Source organism: Mycteria americana, chromosome 4 (assembly GCF_035582795.1).
Source record: "Mycteria americana isolate JAX WOST 10 ecotype Jacksonville Zoo and Gardens chromosome 4, USCA_MyAme_1.0, whole genome shotgun sequence".
NCBI classification, from domain to species: domain Eukaryota; kingdom Metazoa; phylum Chordata; class Aves; order Ciconiiformes; family Ciconiidae; genus Mycteria; species Mycteria americana.
In genome coordinates, this window is record NC_134368.1 from 30700567 (window position 1) to 30720359 (window position 19793).

General features: G+C 37.4%; 1 protein-coding gene across 1 annotated transcript in view; it reads left to right on the top strand.

Annotated features, from left to right (window-relative positions):
* The window catches only part of CWH43 (cell wall biogenesis 43 C-terminal homolog), a 33204-nt gene extending 13645 nt beyond the window's left edge, over positions 1–19559 (top strand). Inside the window, exons 8-18 of the mRNA XM_075499209.1 lie at positions 361–486; positions 2715–2794; positions 4114–4219; positions 6990–7125; positions 8334–8483; positions 11194–11338; positions 11997–12058; positions 13109–13264; positions 14787–14912; positions 16773–16874; positions 18267–19559. Coding sequence (XP_075355324.1) covers positions 361–486; positions 2715–2794; positions 4114–4219; positions 6990–7125; positions 8334–8483; positions 11194–11338; positions 11997–12058; positions 13109–13264; positions 14787–14874 — 1049 coding nt within the window. The 3' untranslated portion in view covers positions 14875–14912; positions 16773–16874; positions 18267–19559. The remainder of the gene's footprint in view (positions 1–360; positions 487–2714; positions 2795–4113; positions 4220–6989; positions 7126–8333; positions 8484–11193; positions 11339–11996; positions 12059–13108; positions 13265–14786; positions 14913–16772; positions 16875–18266) is intronic.
* The last annotated feature ends 234 nt before the right edge of the window (positions 19560–19793 follow it).

A 19793-nucleotide genomic window follows, 5' to 3' on the forward strand; every position in this document is an offset into this window, starting at 1 on the left:
TGTTTTTTTGAAATATCTATCATTAGTGGCATGTTTAATGTCACTAGCTCATTTTGTTGGAAGCAATGCTTATGTCAACAAGTACAACAGTGTAAATTAAAAATTTTTGAAGTGCTGCAGGCATAGTTGAGGTGAATACTGTGACAATGATAAGTTGGATCTTGTCTATCAATAAATCTCATATTGCCTGCATTACTACGTTGGGTATGGCATTTATCTGTGTTTGTGCTTTGAATTGTCTTTGGAGCCATCACGTTGAATGTAACACAACAGCTGACAGTTTATAAACTGTGCATTTATGAGCAATGTTTAATATGTTAAAGTTCTATGAAAAAAACTAATGACTTATATTTTTTACAGGGTTTATAATGTTATGTATTGGGGTAGTCTTTCTGACAGGACCCAAGAAAGACCTTAGCTCTATCTTTGAAGTGAAAAGCAACCAAAAGCCACTATTCAAAAAGAGTAAAAACTATATTAAACTATGTAAGTATAATTTTACTTCCTTTCTTCCATGACTCTAGGAATACTGTCTGAGGAAAAAGAGTAATGCAGTGGAGTGTTTTGCTCAGATGTTTTATAAATGGTTTTTTTGGGGCTAGTTTTAGAGCCAGACTTGTAGTTGGTATTGCCCTAGTTCCAGTTTTAATGATGACATATACTAACCGAGGAGCTGATTCACTATGGTTACGGTTGAGAGAGAGGCTATTCCTCATGGAGTGTGTTAATTGGAGACCAAAAAAAAATGAACTGGGGAAAAAAGAAAATGTAAAAATGGATTTGGCATCATTTGTGATTTCATTTTGGCAGTTGAGGAGGAGGCCTTTCTGGATCTTGGGATTTATTACATGTGCATACAAAAGAGATGAATGATTTCTCAGCCCATTGGGTATGTTGATTTTGAAGGCCTTCAGTGTGACACCCTTGATAGGGCTGTGTGAGCTGGCTGGCAGTGGGATGGGACTTGGCTGGCCCAGGAGCTGCTGTATGATGTGACACTCCTCCTGTGTGAGGAGGCAGTCCTGCAAAGCCTGTTGTGACTGGCGTCACTACACAATCCTGACACCCTGCTGCACGTTCAGACCAGGCCTATTCTCAGGAAACCTTTGTCGTCTCCTGCCTGTGAACGATGCCTAGGGATCCCAGCTTTCCAGGTGACATGTATGAGGTCTGCTTTTTTCCTTAGGTTTTAAGAGAAACTGAAATGTTTGAGGTTTTACCGCTTTTTGTCTTATAAACCTCTGGAATCCATCCAAATGATGTTTTCAAGTATTTCTCTACAATCATTTGAGCTTCAGATTTGTTTTCATTGTTAGCTTACTTTTTCCAAGGAAAAAGTCTGTCAATGTTGTGAAGTTTGGTAAAGGAAAAAATCACTGGGCGTTGGGGCGTGCTAACCCCACAGAGATCAGGATGCTGAAGGTTCAAATTGCTGCATCTTTTTTTTCCTCTGTGACTTTGGATCAAATCACTTTTCATTGCGTACCTCTTGCCTCATTTGGAAAGCTGTATGTGTGCTTTCCAGAGACGATAGTGCTTCACCGCTTTTCAGTGCTGTTTCTGAAATCTTTATGAAGGTCTTTACCTGATATACTCAGGGGCCAGAAGAACGTCGGCCCTGAGAGTTTGTGTGTTCGAGGCAACGTGAGGAGCAATGCAAGTGGTTTAAATATTATTACTCAAAAACATTTCAGAAAAGTGAGTAAATACTTCGAAGTACTGTCTGTCGCAAAGCACAGCCCTTGCTGAGGTAATTCTGTGACATTACAACAGTAACTTGTACTTCCTCATCATGCCCAGACTTGTATTGTTTCTCAGCTTCCCCTTTAAGCACCTTTGCATCTGGCAGAGTATGAAATTGCTTGACATTTACTAATGTAAACAGCATGTCCTTTCTTCTGACACCATCCATGGCAAAATTTCTGGAACAAAATTGTTCCAGAAAACCTGCATAAAAATAACTACATATCTGTTTAAAGGTTTGATGAAAGAATAAACTGGGGTTATTAAAATCATCGTAGATACCATATGCCACTGTGTAAATGAAATAGCTGCGGAGGGGTTTGATCATCAAATTACAGCATGCCAAACCCTGAGAGCTCTTAAGTGTCCACTGCAGTTATTTGGAAGGCAACAAGGAGCAATGGGAAATGTCTGAATTTGCATTCTGTGAAGCCACAGTGCCTTTCCAAGAATGTGTCAAACAAAGGACTGCTCTGGAGGTCTGGCAGGGATCACATCTTTCTGACACCTAAAGTCTTGCAAAGTAAACTAAATTTTCTTCCACACATTGTATTAATATAAAATAAAAATTGTATACTACAAATGCATACCTGGAACACAGAGAGGAAAACACTGGAAGGTTTACGTGATGCTCTTACTCATTTCTTATAATAAATTCTTCAGTAGGTATCATTTTTACATAAATATTCCAAGGAGTTTTGGTATATTGTATCTGCTCAGCCTGTTGTGTTTTGGAGAATGTAAGTGTATCTGCACACATACAGATATTCTGCACGTATATAGATGCTCTTAACTACACTACTTTGGAATGGTGTTATCACTGGCATGTGGAAATTCAAATGTATACATTCCCCATTCTATGAATAGCACGCCTTAGAATGACAGTATACCCAGTTCTGTTTAACTGCAATAATAACAACGTTATTTCCTCTTGCTTTAAAACCAATTTTTCTGTATTTCTCCGTTTCAAGTATTGTGGCTGTTTGTTGGTGTTGGTTTGCTAGGATTGGGTCTACGTTATAAAACTTACCAGAAGAAGTTGGGTCAAGGGGTGAGTAGTGTGTTTGTGAAAAGGGTAACTTTTAAATATACAGTAAAATGCATGTGTGATATCTTAGGTGCGTTGGTTGGTGCTGAAGAAGTCTTCGTACCAGTATCCAAGTATTCAGCAACAATAATGCAGAAATGAAGATGCAAAAAGTTTAATTTGTAAATTCATGCTGAATGTGGGAAATCTCTGGGTCTTTGGAGATTTATAGTGCTGCTATGAAGGAAAAAAATATTCTGAAAAACTGAGATGCTTGCCTCATACCTTCAATTTGAATGTTACTTTTATAAATGAGTTTATTTAAATTGTATTCAAAACTTGACTGCACAATGCTGTTGGCAACCTGATCTTATATCAGGGAAATTTGACTAGATAACCTCCTGAGGTTCCTTCTAGCTGAAGGAATTCTATGCTTCTATATTTATATGCATAACTCTGAATTGAGCCTCTCTGAAAAGTTGGTTGACTTAGATTAGACTTAGACTAGTTACGGAAATTGGATAAAAATCAGAAGATTCCAGTTTTCTATCTGGCAAAAGATTAGGTATTGCAATGATAGTAACAATTAAGATGCTTAATGCTCACAAAGTTTAGCATTTAGATTACTTACAAGTTGTCCAAGTGTGTTGCTTGCATACTTAGTAATTTTAATTCAAAATTAGAGCTGTTTTGATCAGATATAGATTAACATGTTTCCATTCTATTATTTAATTGATTACTAATATAAAATTGAATTTTTGATGCAGGTGGTTGCAATTATGAATTAGACTTTTTTCTTTTGGTGGCAGTTTGGAAATAGTCCTTTGAAACTTGCTCTTGACATGTATTACATTGGTAATTTTTTTGTTAGAGGTATTGATGACAAATGCAGGAAAAGATGCAGAAAAGGTGATGAGAGCTAAGTAGAAATTGGGTGTGTGCATGTGCATGCACATGTGTATTCACACATGCACACAGACATACACAGTTGGCTTTCTTTTTAGAACTCATCCAGGTTTGTAGTACCTTAGAATGTGGAAAAAAGTGGGTAGTTCCTTTTAGATGAAAAAATTCATAGTTTCATGTTCATTTATTCACTGTTACTTGTACAAATTCATTTTAACTATGATGACTTTTCTCCTCTTGTTAATAGAAGATTTTTCTCAAAAATACCTGAAGTCTTTTGTCATCCTGACAGTTTTCTTAGGAAAATATGTTGGTTAAAACACTTCTTCTTGCATGTCTTTTACGGCACCATGTATCTGATGTTGTTGACTGCAAAGGTATAATACATAAAAGTCAAATTGTACTTGACTTTTTTCCTTTTTTTTTTTTTTTTTGAGGTTCCAAAAAGAGACTTCTCTGCTATGATCTGGCCTTTCAGATTTGCATATGACAATGAAGGATGGTCTAATTTGGAAGGATCAGCTGATTTGCTTAATCAGACAGGTAACTTTTTTTTCCACTTCATTTATATTTGAGAGGGTTCATCTGAAGAGACAGAAGCAAGAACACCTGCTGGGTAACTGAGTCCATTCTTGCATTAACACAAGGACCTGTGTGTAGTGGCTTTCTCCTGAATTTGTGAGCTGTTCCAATACAATCACTTCTGTTAAAAATCCATTTGCAGAGATAATTTTTTAAAATATATTTTAAAGAGTTTTCTGGTTAGAGGAAACACTTTGTTTATTATTTGGATTTTTTCCTCATATTGCTGATGAGTTACTCTATAGAGAGAAATTCTTTGCATAAATGAAATAATGATAAATATCCTTTTAGATCAAATGTAGTGTTTTATAACTTCTCTGTGTTTTTTTTTAGATGTGAAACATTATGTAATTCCTAAAGGGTCTGAAATTAAAATGTCCTAAACAAGGTGTACAGAGGAGAAAGACAAGTCTGTTTCCATCACTGAGCCAGAGCAATGTATAAAAGAAAAATAGTGATTGTAGCTTGGTTGAGTTGTCATGATTTTACTGTAAAGAAAGGTCTCTCACCTGTTGTTCATGGACAGGGTTTTGGTTAGAAAATTAGCTATAGGAAATGAAGAATTTGGACCAAAGATTAGTGCTGCTTCAGGGTGCATTGAAAGGAATTGACCAGTAGTGCTTGTAGGTGTTCCTTGTTTTCTTGGATACCCATGAGATAGGGAAGACTGAGCACTGCCATTTTAAGATTTAAAGCAGCTCAGGAGATTAGGAAGCATCTGTGCTGTCATTCTGGCCTTTGTATTTCTCCTCTCCTCCTATGGTGTGAATGTACCACACGGCTTTCCTGAGCAGCTCAGGTTTGACAGACCCCAGCAGTGGGAAGGTGCTGACACAGGTCCTGCTGTGCAAGCCTTGATTTTGTGGCAGAGATGCTCAGGAGTTAGTGAAGAGGGAAGAGGCTGATTTGTGCATCATTCACTCTGTTGTCCCATGACCAAAGGTTCAGAGGGCTGAGCTCTGCGGGCTGTCTAGCAATACAAGAAAGCAACTGGGACATTTGATGAATTGAAATTTGGGGCATTCTTGTACATATGTGATTCCATAGCTCATGGCTTATGTCTGAGTATTTATTTAATCTTTGCATATTTATTTATTAACTGTAATGATTGCATTTATTTCTGGTACCTATAGTTTAAATTCATGAATATTAGAAAAAGTGATTTACCTGGTTATGTCCATTGAGCATTTCTTCGTGGTAATGAAGTATCACTTCTAAAATAAGCAATTGGTAAGTCAAAAAGGCAGCAAATTCCAAAATATAAATTAATAAATCTTAATTCCTGGTTGCTAGAAACAGTATTCTGGAGTTTTATGTTACATGTATATTGTTACATAAAATACATTAACATTTCCAGGAAATGTATTAATGCATTCAGAGTTAAGCTGGAGATTCTTAAACGATTTGTTTGCTAAAGAAGAGTAGCTGATTTTGAGAGCCACAGAGAAAAGAGTGGCTAACTTCTCCAGCATAGGGGTTATCTTTAAAAGTGTGGTGGTGTGCATTCCTTGGGCTCATCTTCTCTCTGTTGGAACAGTGAAGATGCAACATGTAATGGCTTTTGTTAGTGGAACTCCTGTCTGCCCTGAAGTGAACCAACATCAACCGCTCTCAATGGTTTCAGTCATTGTTTCTGTGGCCAGCATGTATGCTAATGATATAGAAGCAAAAACCTGGGAATCCACTTAAAAGTACTCTAAGCTACCATTTTCCCTGCTAACATTGCTTTTCATAGTGCTAAATAAGACGTTTCAAAAGCAAAAAATCTTATGTGGCAAGAGTGGTGCTGGATGGAGTGGTCTTAATTCCTTATAGAAGGGCTGTGGATGAAGTGGTGACTCAATCTGCCTTCCAGAGTAGGAGAGCACTCCAGGGGGGCATAATCACAGCAAGAAGGGAGCACTTGCTGCTGCTGCAGCTGTACCGACCTGCTGCTTAAGCTGAGCCTGAATGGTTCAGCCAGCCTGTGGCCAGCTTGCAGACTCCCACCTTCCTTCAGGCATGGGCAGGTCTTTCTTAGCTGCCAGTTCCTTGAGGAACTGCATAGCTCTTCCTGTATCCTGCAGCTAAAATATAGGGAAACCTGTCATGTTCCCCTGACAAAACCACACCTCAGCATGTAAACAGGGAGGGATCACAGTGACCTGAGAAAGTGAGGTGGCTGTGGATGGTCAACAATTCACTAGAGCTGGGAACTCTTTTGTTACCATGCTTGGGGGCTGATGCTAGGTTGCTATGGGCTGATTAATTGTTTTGGCAGCAGCCTGCTCCCTCTTGCACAGGACCATTTGGAGCAGAATAGCACTTGGTAGATGAAGGTAAGTGCAGATGTGTAGCACTTGTTCATCAAGTTGAAAGCAGTAGACTCGCTGCTGTGCTGTTAGTCTGTGTATGCACATTATGTCTAATGCTTTTGAAATGGTCTGCACTAGGTATATGCAGGCCAGCTGTACTGTGCAGTGTCATGTGTCTCTAGTTATGCATCAGGGAGGAGCTATGGCATCCAGACACTAAGTATGTCTCCATCAGAGGCTGTGTAGCCTACAGTGACTGAAAGTTTGGGCATGACTGTTGCCAGTGTAAGATTTGCCCTGATTGACTCCTGAAGCGCTTGTGTCCATCCCTGTGTAATCAAAAGGGAAATAAAGACATTATGTAGTAATTTATAAATCACTTTTATAGGTCACAGTTATAAATTTGGAAATACTTTCTTTTTTCTTCCCCATTATAGGTGCAGATTTTATCACTATTATAGAGAGTGATGCCTCTAAACCATTCATTGGGAACAATGATCCAACAATGTGGCTAGGAGAAAGGCTAGGATTTTACACAGATTTTGGTCCAAGCACAAGAGATCACACTTGGGGGTGAGTCATCTTTACATGCACAGTGACAGTATATAAATGTAAATACACTACCCAAGACTAACTCCACTAGAACATGGGCAAAGAATAATTGGAATAATAATCACTGTTATCACTTGTTGGAGCTTGTCTTTAAGAACACACTTTGATTCCTTAGCATTACAATGCAATGCAGATGAAGTTTTCTCATTGTTAAAAATGTTCAATTTTTGGTGCCTGCCCCTGGAAGCTACTTTGGCTTTGGTGATGCAGAGAATGGTATCCTGCCTCTTAATGTACAGATTTGGAAGTCTGGAATTCTAAGTACTATATCTGATTCACTTTTCTCATTATTTTGTTTTGGGCTATGAGAACTTTAGATTTCAGACTTAAAAAAGTTATAGCAGTTGGAAAATGTAACTGCACCTGGAGTTATTAGAAATTTTAAATTCATTAAATCCAGCTCAGGCTGTATAGTGGGAAATGGGCATAGAAAGGCACATGTCTGTTTGACCAGATTTTTTTGTCTGATTTTACTTTAATGCTTGAACAACTACCAGTTGCACATCTTTGAATATCTTTGCCCTCTGGAAAATAGTGTCTTATGATGTGGCTTTTTTCCCAGGGGGTTATGCAGATCTCTGTGGCAGATGGAACTTCCTAGTGGTTGCAACGGCTATCTAATTTTTGCCATATGTGAGGGGAATTTAGTAACTTTCCTCTTCCAGAGCCTGTGTCTTTAAGTGATGCAAATGGGGCAGAAAAGTAATTCTCTGAAATTTTCTTCATGAAATATTTTGAAAAACCTGATGCAAAATGGTTTTAAGGTTTATTCCAAACAGAAGCTGAAAGAATGAGAAATCTCCCACTTTAAAGAGGTATTTCTACCTGCTTCTACTTCTAATAAATTACATTTTAATTACTGGTAGCATAAAATTCTGTTTTGTCTGAGGATGCAGACTTTGAAAGGCTCAGTGTAAGAATTCATATATATGGAATGGTATTTCTTATTGTAGGAATGAATTTGATAATACATTTTTAGACATGTACTTCAGTAATATTTTAGAGGAAAACCTTTTAAATTCAAAATAATCTGCTAGAGATAGTTTGTGTTCTGGTCTGATGGTTTAAGTTCAGAGACCATTAGTCTTCTGCTCACATTTATCTGCTTAGTTCACACTTGTGATGCTTGTGAACTACAAAAATGTAATTGTTTCCCTCTTCTCATGTAGGATTATGGCGCTATCGAGGTATCCAATTGTAAAATCTACTCATCACCTCCTTCCGTCTCCAGAGGGAGAGATTGCACCTGCCATCTCCATGACTGTCAACTTCACAGGGAAACTGGTTGATTTTGTTGTTGCCCACTTTGGAAATGAAGAGTGTGTATTTTGTTTATTGTTACTTATGTTGTGCAAAGTCAGGTAACATAACTGTAATTTGTGAACTTCTGGGATTTCTTTTGTACCCTTTAAAATCTGCTGCTGTAATATTGGTTCTAACAAGGCACATTGGAGGAAATACTATGACGTAGCTACTGGTTTAAAAACTTTGAAGCATTTTTTTAAAAGGGACAAATGTGTCTACGCAAAACTCAGCTGAGCCTAATATCTGATTTACTAACGATATCTGACATCATTATGTAATGATACAGTTCTGCAAAACCACAAGTAATAAGGCTACAGATACATCTCAGTGCAGGATAGCATCCTTCTAACTTTCTGCATGTGGAATAGATCTGCTCTATTCCACAATGAGTGCATAGTTACAGTTACAGATAGATAGCATTAATGGACAATTGATGTTTATTAAAATAAAAAGTAACAATTCTGAAACCTCCAAGAAAGGACAGAAGAGTAGCAAAGCTGGTGAAGGGTCTGGAGAACAAGTCTTATGAGGAACAGCTGAGGGAACTGGGGTTGTTTAGCCTGGAGAAAAGGAGGCTGAGGGGAGACCTTATCGCTCTCTACAACTACCTGAAAGCAGGTTGTAGCCAGGTGAATGTTGGTCTCTTTTGTCAAGTAACAAGTGATAGGATGAGAGGAAACAGCCTCAAGTTGCACCAGGGGATGTTTAGATTGGATAATAGGAAAAATTTCTTCACTGAAAGGGTTATCAAGCATTGGAACAGGCTGCCCAGGGAAGTGGTGGAGTCACCACCCCTGGAGGTATTTGAAAGATGTGTAGATGTGGTGCTTGGGGACATGGTTTAGTGGTGGACTTGGTAGTGCTAGGTTTATGGTTGGACTCGATGATCTTAAAGGTCTTTTTGAATCTAAATGATTTTGTGATTCTGTGACAGTGTTGAAACAGCAACAAAAATATCCATTAAGTGTCCTTCTGACTATATGAAACTGGAAACATGAAATCTAATCTCTGGATTCTGAAAGGAAGAAATATAACCAGTAACTCAAATATGTGATGGAAAAGATTTCAGTTCTTTACTTTAAAACAATGTCTTGATTACTTGTGTGTAATGAATATTAATAAGGGATAGTTTCATGATGTTCCATGTAGCTGTATTTTCTGTTTTATTTGCTGCAATATCTAGTATGTTTGTGGTTATGTAGTAAGATTTGGACTTTTTTTTATATTTGTTATAATTCAAGGAGAGGCAAATTTATGGATTGGGTGCAGAATATAATACACAAAGAAGCTGCTCAGAAAGCAGTAGGAATTCTCATTATCTCATACTGAGCTTCCCCATTTCCTTCCCCTATGTAGAAGCTGTGCTCCAAGCATGCAAATTGTTTATAGATTTCCCTTTTACTAAACGCACATAGTTGTCAAAAAACATTCCCAATCTGAACTCTAGAAAGGAATTTCATTCTCTGACTCACACAGATTATTAGACTTGCCTCTCTGAGAAAATTTGTCAAAGCAGAAGAAAATAGCATTGTATTCCACCTCACAGAAAGGTGAGATAAAGATGAAGGAGAAAATAGGAGGAAACACATGGGAGACGAGTGCAAATTAGATTGTGTTTTGAGGTGAATGAATTTGTAATTAAATGGCACACAACTGCTTGTTTTTAATCTTTTTTCATCTGCTGCTTAGGATGACATAAACTATAGAATACTGTATAACTAGGGATTTTTTTAAAGACTGTTTTTAAAATGTGGGAATATAACAAAGCCTGTGTCATTTAAAAGAACCCGTCTTCTGGAGAAGTGTAATTCTGGAAAGAGCAGCTAGCTGAGCAGGCAACTTCACATATACCTAGGTCAGGCTTCTATCTAAATGGTTGGGGTTTTTTGTCTCCTGTCTGTGTGCTCTTTCTCCCTAATGCATTCGCTTCAGTCAGAAGTACTGCTATTTAGAAAGCATAGCAGCATTTAAATTCTTGTCATCTTTTGAGATTACAGATTCCAAAATCAACTCCCTGTATCAATGGTATTTAGCCCAGTCTACCAAAATATAGAAGAGAACATGCTTTGCACAACTGTTTAAAGTTATTAACATGAAGAATCATAGAAAGAGAACTGCCTTTACATCATGTTATGACAAATCCAAGGACAGGGAATGGGATCCAATACAGTATTTTACCAGGCTCTACTTACGCTGTCATTTTTGGTCATGTTGGAACTCTTGTGTAAATCTTGTGAAAGAGATGCAGAATACCTGCGAAATGTTAGTGTTAATGGGATGACGTGGCTCTTAAGTTATATTTCATAAATTATGTGACCAAAACTATATTTGCCATGATCTGTCCATCATAAAAGTTTTGTTAGCATGTGAGCTCTTTGTTACGCACCACTCTGTGCTAGCACAATTAAATTTCAAGTGCAGGCAGAGACAAAGCCTCAGATAACCAAAGCACTTACATTCACATTTCCTAGTGATGAGATCAGTATGAAAAACAAAACAGTAATAGAAAAAGTTGTTCCTATAATGGTTAGAAAGAGAACCCTAATTACATCGACCACGACAATGTGGCTTTTATTTTGAATCAATGAGCTTTCTGTAAACTTTCATACTCTCTAATACTGAGCAATAAAAAAGGTGGCAGATTTGTTTGTGGCTTCCTATGTTATAGCACAAAGATTCTGAGCTAAAATGTATATATGTTAAAGTCTTTTCCATTTCTTTCAGAGAGGACTTGGACAGAAAACTCCAGGCTATAGCTGTTTCAAACCTATTGAAGACTAGCTCTAAGCAAGTTGTATTTCTGGGATACATCACTTCAGCTCCTGGATCCAGAGATTATACTGAATTAATAGAAAATGGAAATGTCCAGGTAATGTAAAAATATTGCTTCTTTTAGCAATTAGAGATAATATATATTTGAAACATTCAGCTTAATATTTCAAATTCATGACTTAGACATATAAGAAAATATATGCACATTTTTCAAATACAGTCTTCAGCTACCTGACGTTATAGAGAAAGTGAAGTTACACAGTCAAAGGACAAGAGGCAATGGACAGCAGTTGCCACAAGGGAAATGTCAGTTAGATAGTAGAAGGAAAAAAAAAAAAATCACAGTTAGGGCTGTCAAGCATTAGAACAGGGGCTCAGAGAAGTTGTGAGATCTCGGTCCTTGGAGATACTCAAAAGTTGGCTGCGTAAGGCCCTGAGCAACCTGCTTGAAGTTACTTTGAGCATGTGGTTGGGAGTGGGTGACCTCCAGATGTCCCTTCCAACCTCTAATTCTGTGATTCTTTTGTTTTAGAACTGAGTTCTGCAGATTGGTTTTCTGTCAGGAGATGTCAAAAAGTTGTCTGATTTGTCTATGTCTAACAGTGGGTTTTTTCCTTTCTACCTCATTACAATGTTTTAGGCAAAACATTTTTCTGTAGCAGGTTACACATTGGTTCTGTTACTGATTTAAAGCCTATCCATAAGGAAAGCTTGACTTATTTGTTTGACTTTTCATTTTTTCCTTTCACTCGTAGGATATTGACAGTACAGATCATTACAGATGGTGTAGCTATATTATGTATCGTGGAGTAATAAGGTATGTTAAAGTGGATCATTTATTCATTGGTTTTAAATATCTTTATGACAATCAATTTTACACCCTTCTGTATGTAATTGTGGAAGAGTCTTATATCCCCAAACAATTATGTATGGACAGTTAGATATATCGTGAAGTAATGTGAAACACTGATCTCAGGATGAACTGGTGTATTTCTGAATATAATTTACAAAGACAGTATTACAGGTTTCATCCTTCTGTGTCAAAAGCTTTCAAATCTAATCTGCTTTGGTAACATAAAACTACTTTTTTCCAAAGCTCTGGCTTTGCAGCTTCATTCTAAAATGTGAAGGCTAAGCCCTAATTTGTATGTGACGCAGAAGATACAAATTTTGAACTATGATTGTAGGGTTTGTCGAAGCAAAATGCTGATCTAATACAGCCAAGCTTTATGCTGGCTTTAGTGGAAACTTTGACTGTATAACCCCATATTGAAGCACTTTCCTCTGCTGGGACCTATGCACTCTGTATCTTTTAATACCAAGTTGCTTGTAAATCATTCTCTGGGTGATGTATGTACCAAAATGGAATTCAGCAAATTCTGCAGTGTTCACAGGAGTAAAACCACTAAACTAGATAGCTGTCTTAAGTAACAGTACTGAGTAAAAAAAAAAAGAAGCAACAAAAAACCCAACAAAACCCCCATTTGCAATCTAGTTTTTCTCATTACTCATTCCGTTGAAGCTTGAGTTCCTTTCTTGAATTTCAAAATCTCTTCAGTGAAAAAGGTTGGTGAGCTTATACCAGTATGTATATTCTAAAATTGTAATTTTAAAAATAAGTTTATAGATCTAGAACTTATTTTTGTTGTCAAACACTTGGGCTTTCTCAGTTTTTCTACTTGTGACATTGTGTTACAATGCTCATGTTTATAGAGCACTTTAAGTTTTTTGAACGTGAGATTCACAGAAATGGAAAGCTATGTTGATAGGTTAAATAATAACTCTTGGAAAAAAGAGACATGAATTAAGAATGTGGTGAAATTGCCTTGAGTTATTTCTTCAAACTAACTCTTCTTGTACCTGATAGGTTGGGCTATGCCCGCATATCTCATGCTGGTTTAAGTGATTCAGAAGTCCAGATGGCCAAATTTAGGATCCCAGATCACTTGGATAGCTATGTTGACAATGACAGAATTGTCACTGATCCCAGCCAAGTTCCTGAGGACATCCATTTCAATCCCAGGTCAGTGTATCTCATAAGAAATTAAGGGGATGATGTACATGACATCTTGTAAAAGAGAAGTCTAGGAACAAAATTGTTCTTAAAGTGGGAGGCACTGGTCAGTACCAAACTGAGCAGAAGATTAGGAGGCAAGAACTTCTGATTTGTAATTCCATTTTTTCTACTGACTTGGCATGTGCCTTGGGAAAATCAGTCTGCTGTGTTGTAGCATAAACTGAAGGTAATGCTTATTTCACCCAGGTGATTAATTTCTGAGATTGATTGATAGGGATATTTGCCAAGTGGTGTGGTGACTCATTTTATAGATGATGAGAGATCTCCCATGTTTCTCAGCACTTTTGAGGGTCGGGGTCTTAATATACTGTTACTTAGAACATAAAATACAATATACATGTTCAATACTCCTTACATAAGCATTTTAAAACATACTGTGTAACTGGAGCAAAATTAAGGAGAATGCCTGAGGCAGTATGTTACATATGTCAAGAAGAAAAAAGGGCTAGGTTTTTACGTAAAAAGTTTATTTCTAGAATGCTGTCATTTTTCCACTGGCATTGCATAAGAAAGAGAAATACAGAGAAAGGTATTTATTCTGCCTTGAGTATCAGTGGAAGAGTCATGAAGTCCGAGACAGATGTTGCCACAGAGAGACGATTTCCAGCAATGCTGTATTTACTACTTCTAACGTGCATAATACAGAATATATTAATTTCTTATATACACCTAACAGTTGAGCTTACTCACTTTTTATCTACCACTTGGTCACTGGCTTCCTGTCTAAGCAGGAGTTTGCCCTGTCTTTTCCACATGATGAAACTTGCCTAAAGTTAGCATTCACCTTCAGATTTTTCTCAGTTGATTTCAGCAAGAATATTTTTCTTGTCCTAATTTCTTTTATGTCTTCCTATAAGCAGAAAAAAATTACAACCTTTAAGAATAAGTTCAACTTTTTCCAATTGACTAAAGTTCTTTTGAAGTACAATGGCACTGCTTTTAAATGCTATTTAGCACTGATATTTTGAAGAAGTACTACATTTTACTTTTGCAAATCTACCTACTGTAATAGTCAGTAGTCAAAACTTTCAGATTTAAATATGGCATGAAAAATTACAATTTTCACTGTAGTTTTCAAAAGTAAGATGTGCAATCTTAGCAATAGGGTTGAGTATTTGGATACTGTGGAGGGTTAAATTATATCTCCACCAAAGTCAGTAGAAAAAACTTCAAGAGCATAGGATTTAACTAGATAAAAGCACCACTCACCTTTGTCAGCTGGAGTTTATAGAGTGCCTATGGCATTAATCCAATCAGTGTAATTAAATGTCTCCATTATACTCAAAGACCTCTAGTTAGATACCGTACATAGGTTGATTTATACGTAAGCTGGGTTGTGGCCTGTTTCTGAAATAAACTATCTGGAACATTCAGAAGCAGTATTAATTATACTGTAGTAAGCGTATGATTTAATTGCATGGGTTAAATCATGTTGTAATGGTTTTGCTTTGTTGAATATTTTTCTTAGGTTTGGATCTTATAAAGATGGACATAATTATGAGCGTATTCATCACTTTCATATGAGCACTCCTAAGTATTTTAAACAGACAAACTAGAATGAGAAAATACCACACCATTGGGACCAACAAGAAAGGTTTGTTGCTTGAAACTGAATTGGCAGCCAAAAAGACTACATTGTTTAAGGATGAGCAACTCCCATGCTGCACAACACTGAATATCTGTGTAATAGCTGGTGACTCTTTTCTTTAATGAGTTGTCATCACTGTGAGAGAGGGAAGATGCATGTGTTTTGATAAACCAGTGTCTACCTGGGCCAGATACCTGCTTTGTATGCAGCAAAGCAAGGGTGGGAACTTGCTTTGGCAATAACTTCTTCAACTTTTTTGAAGGTATCCTACATTGTGCAGTTTCAGAGTTGAATGTATCTATCCACCTTTTCTTTAGGGTCCAGATATGACCCCTTTCCTCTCCTAGGAGCTTATTGGAACAATCATGAGCAAGGAGTTTCAGCTGACTTCCACAATTTTGATGACTGAGGCAAAGCAAAATAATGTGGTAGTGTAGGTAACCTGTTGATATATGCTGCACTTTGTAGTCCCACTGCTATTGAAATGAAAAGGTTGGCCTTCGGTTTTTCAAAATAGGAATGGGACTAGGGTGTTTCTTCATTGGGAGATATGCAGTAACTGTGTTTGAAGTGTGCGCATTTTTATTTACTGAAACAGTATTTACATCTGCTGCTATTCCACATTTTATTCTTAAATGAGTTTTATTAGAACAATTTGCAGATGATTGATGTTCATAATATTGAAGAAAAGGCTGTGATTTCTACAGACGTTTTTGTAACAGGACATTAGTGCAATGCTTTTACAAAGGGAAGAGTAAAGTACCTCTGAACAGTTATTGTTATGAGACACTTAAGTGAACACACTGCAGAAGAATTAAAAAAAATCATGCTCAACATGCCAGGGGTTCTGAGAAGGGAGAAAAGTTGTTTGTAATTTTGATTTAAAATGAACTGTAATAAAACAAACAAAAAAAATGTTCCTTTGCTAGCACTACACTTTTTAGTGCGACTAAATAGAATTGGGGCTTTTTTTGGCCTAGGCAGTGAACTACCTACTATGTAACACACATGTAACACAATGTAAAACATGTTTTCTCGTGGTTTCTTGGCAACGTCTTTTATACTTAACTCCTGATCCTTCAGTATATGTGCAGAGCTTCGCTTAAACAATGAGGACATCTTCAGTGTTGGCCAAAGGAAGTTTTGTGCTTGTGAGAAACATTTTAGATGGTTTTTAGATATTAGATGGTTTAACCTAGGTTTAACCTAAATCTAATCTAATTAGATTAGATTAGTTTTGCATCTTAAAAAAAGGAAATTATCTTTGCTTAGACTCAGTACTGTACTAAACCATGATATGAAATGTTACTGGAACAAGCACAGTCACAGAAATCAGAATTTAAATGTGAAACTACCAAATAAATTTGTAGGACACCCACACACACAAAAAAAAATCAGGTAATTTGCTTTTTGTATTTAAAGCTCTGTGCATCTGTGCATGTAAGTGTGTGCAGCAGAGGGGAAGGTTACCAAAATATCTCAAGCGTTTCTAAATGCAATGAGATATTTATCTAATATCCATCCAACAAATCCATCCAACAAATTAGATGGTTTAAATGACCTTCTCAACTTGGAAACCACATTTGTGATGTTAGTATTTAGTACCGTGTGTCTTTCCAGTGATACCTAAACATACTGTAAGTGAAAGTAATAGGACATGTTGCAGGAAAGAGGTGGGGTTTTTTTCTCCCTCTTATGCTCCACCATGTGCTTTTGAGAAAAAGCTTGACCATACTCAATTTTATTGTTTCTCCATGTAAGCAAATACAGGATGTGTCTTTACCCAGGGTTTCTTGTTCTATGGAGTTGGGTAACTGCTGCTGTCACCAAGCTTGTCACTTTATCCTGGTCCTCTCTTGTTTTTAGGACTGTGTTCCTGAGAGTGAAACACTTCACTGATCTTTGTGGACAGAGGATATTTGAAAGGCACTTGAGGAATACGTAGCCACAACAACTTCATGTCAGATGGTATTAGAAAGCCTGACTTTGTTAGTTACAATTAACCATCCATTGTGGAACTAATTTACTTCTCACCTAGAAATGCTGTGTTTGTCTTTACAAGCCCAGTGAAGTCTAATTAAACATACCAGTTTAGATATCCTTTAGGAAGGATTTGAAATCCTCTGAACTTGTTCTTTGTGTGACTCTCCAGCAGGACAGGATAAATTAGGTTTCAGAGTGATGGGAGTGTTTCTTGCACTTTCAGCAGTTTTATTCTGCAAACAGCAGTAGCCCCTGTCTCTCCCTTCTCCCAGCCTGCAACAGCAGCTGGCACTGGCACCAACATTGCACAGTGGCTCTGAGTATCGTCACTTCTTTGCAGCATGCTCTCATGCTAGCTCTGACGCATGTCCAGCCACAGGTTTGCTTTTCCGTAGCCTGTACAAAGCATAACATTATCTTGCGACATTACTTAACATTCTCCGCAGGCTGACTCTGCAAATCCCTTGTAATGTGAGCAGTTTGTTCATGCGAGATGCAGGAAATGATACTCAAACATAAAAAGCTTGAAAAACCCTTATTTTTTTAACAATTAAAAAATAGAATCAGGGTATTTTTCAAGAAGTCAGACACCAAAGTGTGACTTGCATAACAGATCAGACTATATGTCATCTCTTTGTGTAATCTTCCAAGTCTGTGAGCATACTTGGATGGATTTTCACAGGATTTAGAAACGTCCGCCCCATTAGAAATGTTCAAGCAGGCATTGACAAAATCTAAAGTTTGAATATTCTCCTCTTCCGAGTACCTTGTGTAATTTAATGTTGGTGGATCCATACCTCATAATGCCTAATATCAGAAAACACTATGAAAATGTAATGAGTAGCAAGTATTTGTTGACATTTGCATTATTCTGTCAGAATAGCTAAGAAAAACTATGACCATGAACTGTTTGTGTACTGCTTCTACTATTGTGGTTAGAATTGGGAAGCTATAACTACACTTTACTTGTCCTTGAATCTGCACATTGATCTAATCCCCTGTATCTGACTGGTTTAGAAAAATGTGTAGTACATCTCTGTTGCAATCACTATGTTTCAAACTATGAAAGAAATGTGCTAGAACAGGTCCTGCTGCAGGGGCGTGTGACTAATCTTGCTGTTTTCTAATCATACTCTCTTCATCTCAGCTTTCGTAAGATAGTATGTTATGAAAGAAAAAGTTTGTGGATATCTTTAACTATGCATTCGGAGACAGCATGAAAAGATAAAATGTATAAAATAGACATTATTTTCTAAATAATGAGCTTTTTTGAGCTTTTCCTGGTGGTAAAAGGTCTAGATTAGATAGATATATTACTTCTAAATAATATGTCTTCTTTTGTACCCCTAATTCCATCCTCTCTGACATTCTGTGCAGGTCAGTTAAAGTTTCTAGGAATGTACAGGAAGAGACAGCAGTACCTCAGAAGCCTACCAGTGTGTATCTCGGAATAAGAAAGAAGGACTCTAGGTAACATGTAAGACAGCAACTTCTGAGAGTAATTGTATTGGATTCTTCAGCAGGGTGGAGACTCAAGTCTCCTCTTACATATATTCCTGCTTTGGGCCCTTGACTCGGGCATTTTTATGTGTATTGTAAGCTCAGCTTCAGGAGCAGTGGCTCTGGTGCTGTCACAGAGCACTCTGAAACCTGAGAGCTGCAGTTCAAACCTCTTGGGCTAGGAAGGACCTGAAATTTTTATTTCCCATTTTCAAAAAGGGTGTCGCAGCTACAAGCTTATTAAACAAAAGTTGGGCACACCCTTTGGTTTTGAACTGGAGTTGATGTTGCTGAAATGAGTTAGGTGCAGCTTAAGTGTGCAGGTGATCAGCTCCCACATGTCTCGCTGAAACAGAACACCAAAAATGTTCAGGGTCATCTACTGACAGTGAGGGAGCTTTGTGGCCCCAAACAAAGGTGCTGGTTGTTTTGATGCACCTCCAGGGTTCAGGCAGAAATTCTGAGCTGCTCTTTGAAGCTTCATTGCTTAGAGCATTTCTAATTATGAATTAAGCAGAATGCTTTTAAAACTTCAAACTGAAGGTGAAAAACACCCCCATAAATCCAATTTAAAGATTGAAATATGAGCTACCAACAGCCCTGAAACATGTTTTTTCTCATGTGTGTAAAAATTTGCAGGGTGTTACAAAAGGACCCTCAGGGTCAAAGTCATACATATGTGGAGCAAGTGTAACAGAACAAACCTTTTTACTTAAACAAGGAGCGTAGTATGAGTCCATGGGACAGGGCAATTAAAATGAGCTGAATTACTTAAGGAGGAGTGGTTTGAAAGCAGTTACATAATCTGCAGGTGCTACTTTCTGCCACCTGGGGTCCTCTTTTATCCCTGATCAGTACTGTTTGGCTGATACCACACAAGAGTAACAGTTGAGGTGTTTCATTGCAATTCTGAAGGTGAAAAACCTTTTCAGAAGCATTACATATAGCTGTTTGTATTGACTTGGGTATCAGTTACTTTTTCGTATCTGCAAATGATTTAGAACTGCAATTGCTGGGCTTCTGGTAGACAATTTGTTTCTTTTCTTACAATGCCCTGTACTGTGCTTTGTTGCTGCATTATCTGCTTTGTTAATGTTTTATTTTCAATACATTTATTTTCCCCCTCTGACTTCTAAAACACCTAATGGTTTGTGATTCTGGTGCCTAAAATTAACTTGCAAGCTTGTTTCTAAGCAAAGCAAGATGAACGAAGGTATTTGAGAGATGCAGTGGCTTTTGCAATTTGGAGTCCAATACCCTTTGGAAACAGAGGGGATCCTCTTTCTCAAAGACCCTTCTACACTATGTTTCTGATAGTGAAGAAGATAAACCTAAGTAAATGGCTTCTCTTTCTCATGTTAGCCAGTATTTTTCACAGTCTACGGTGGTTTTTTATGTGGTTGC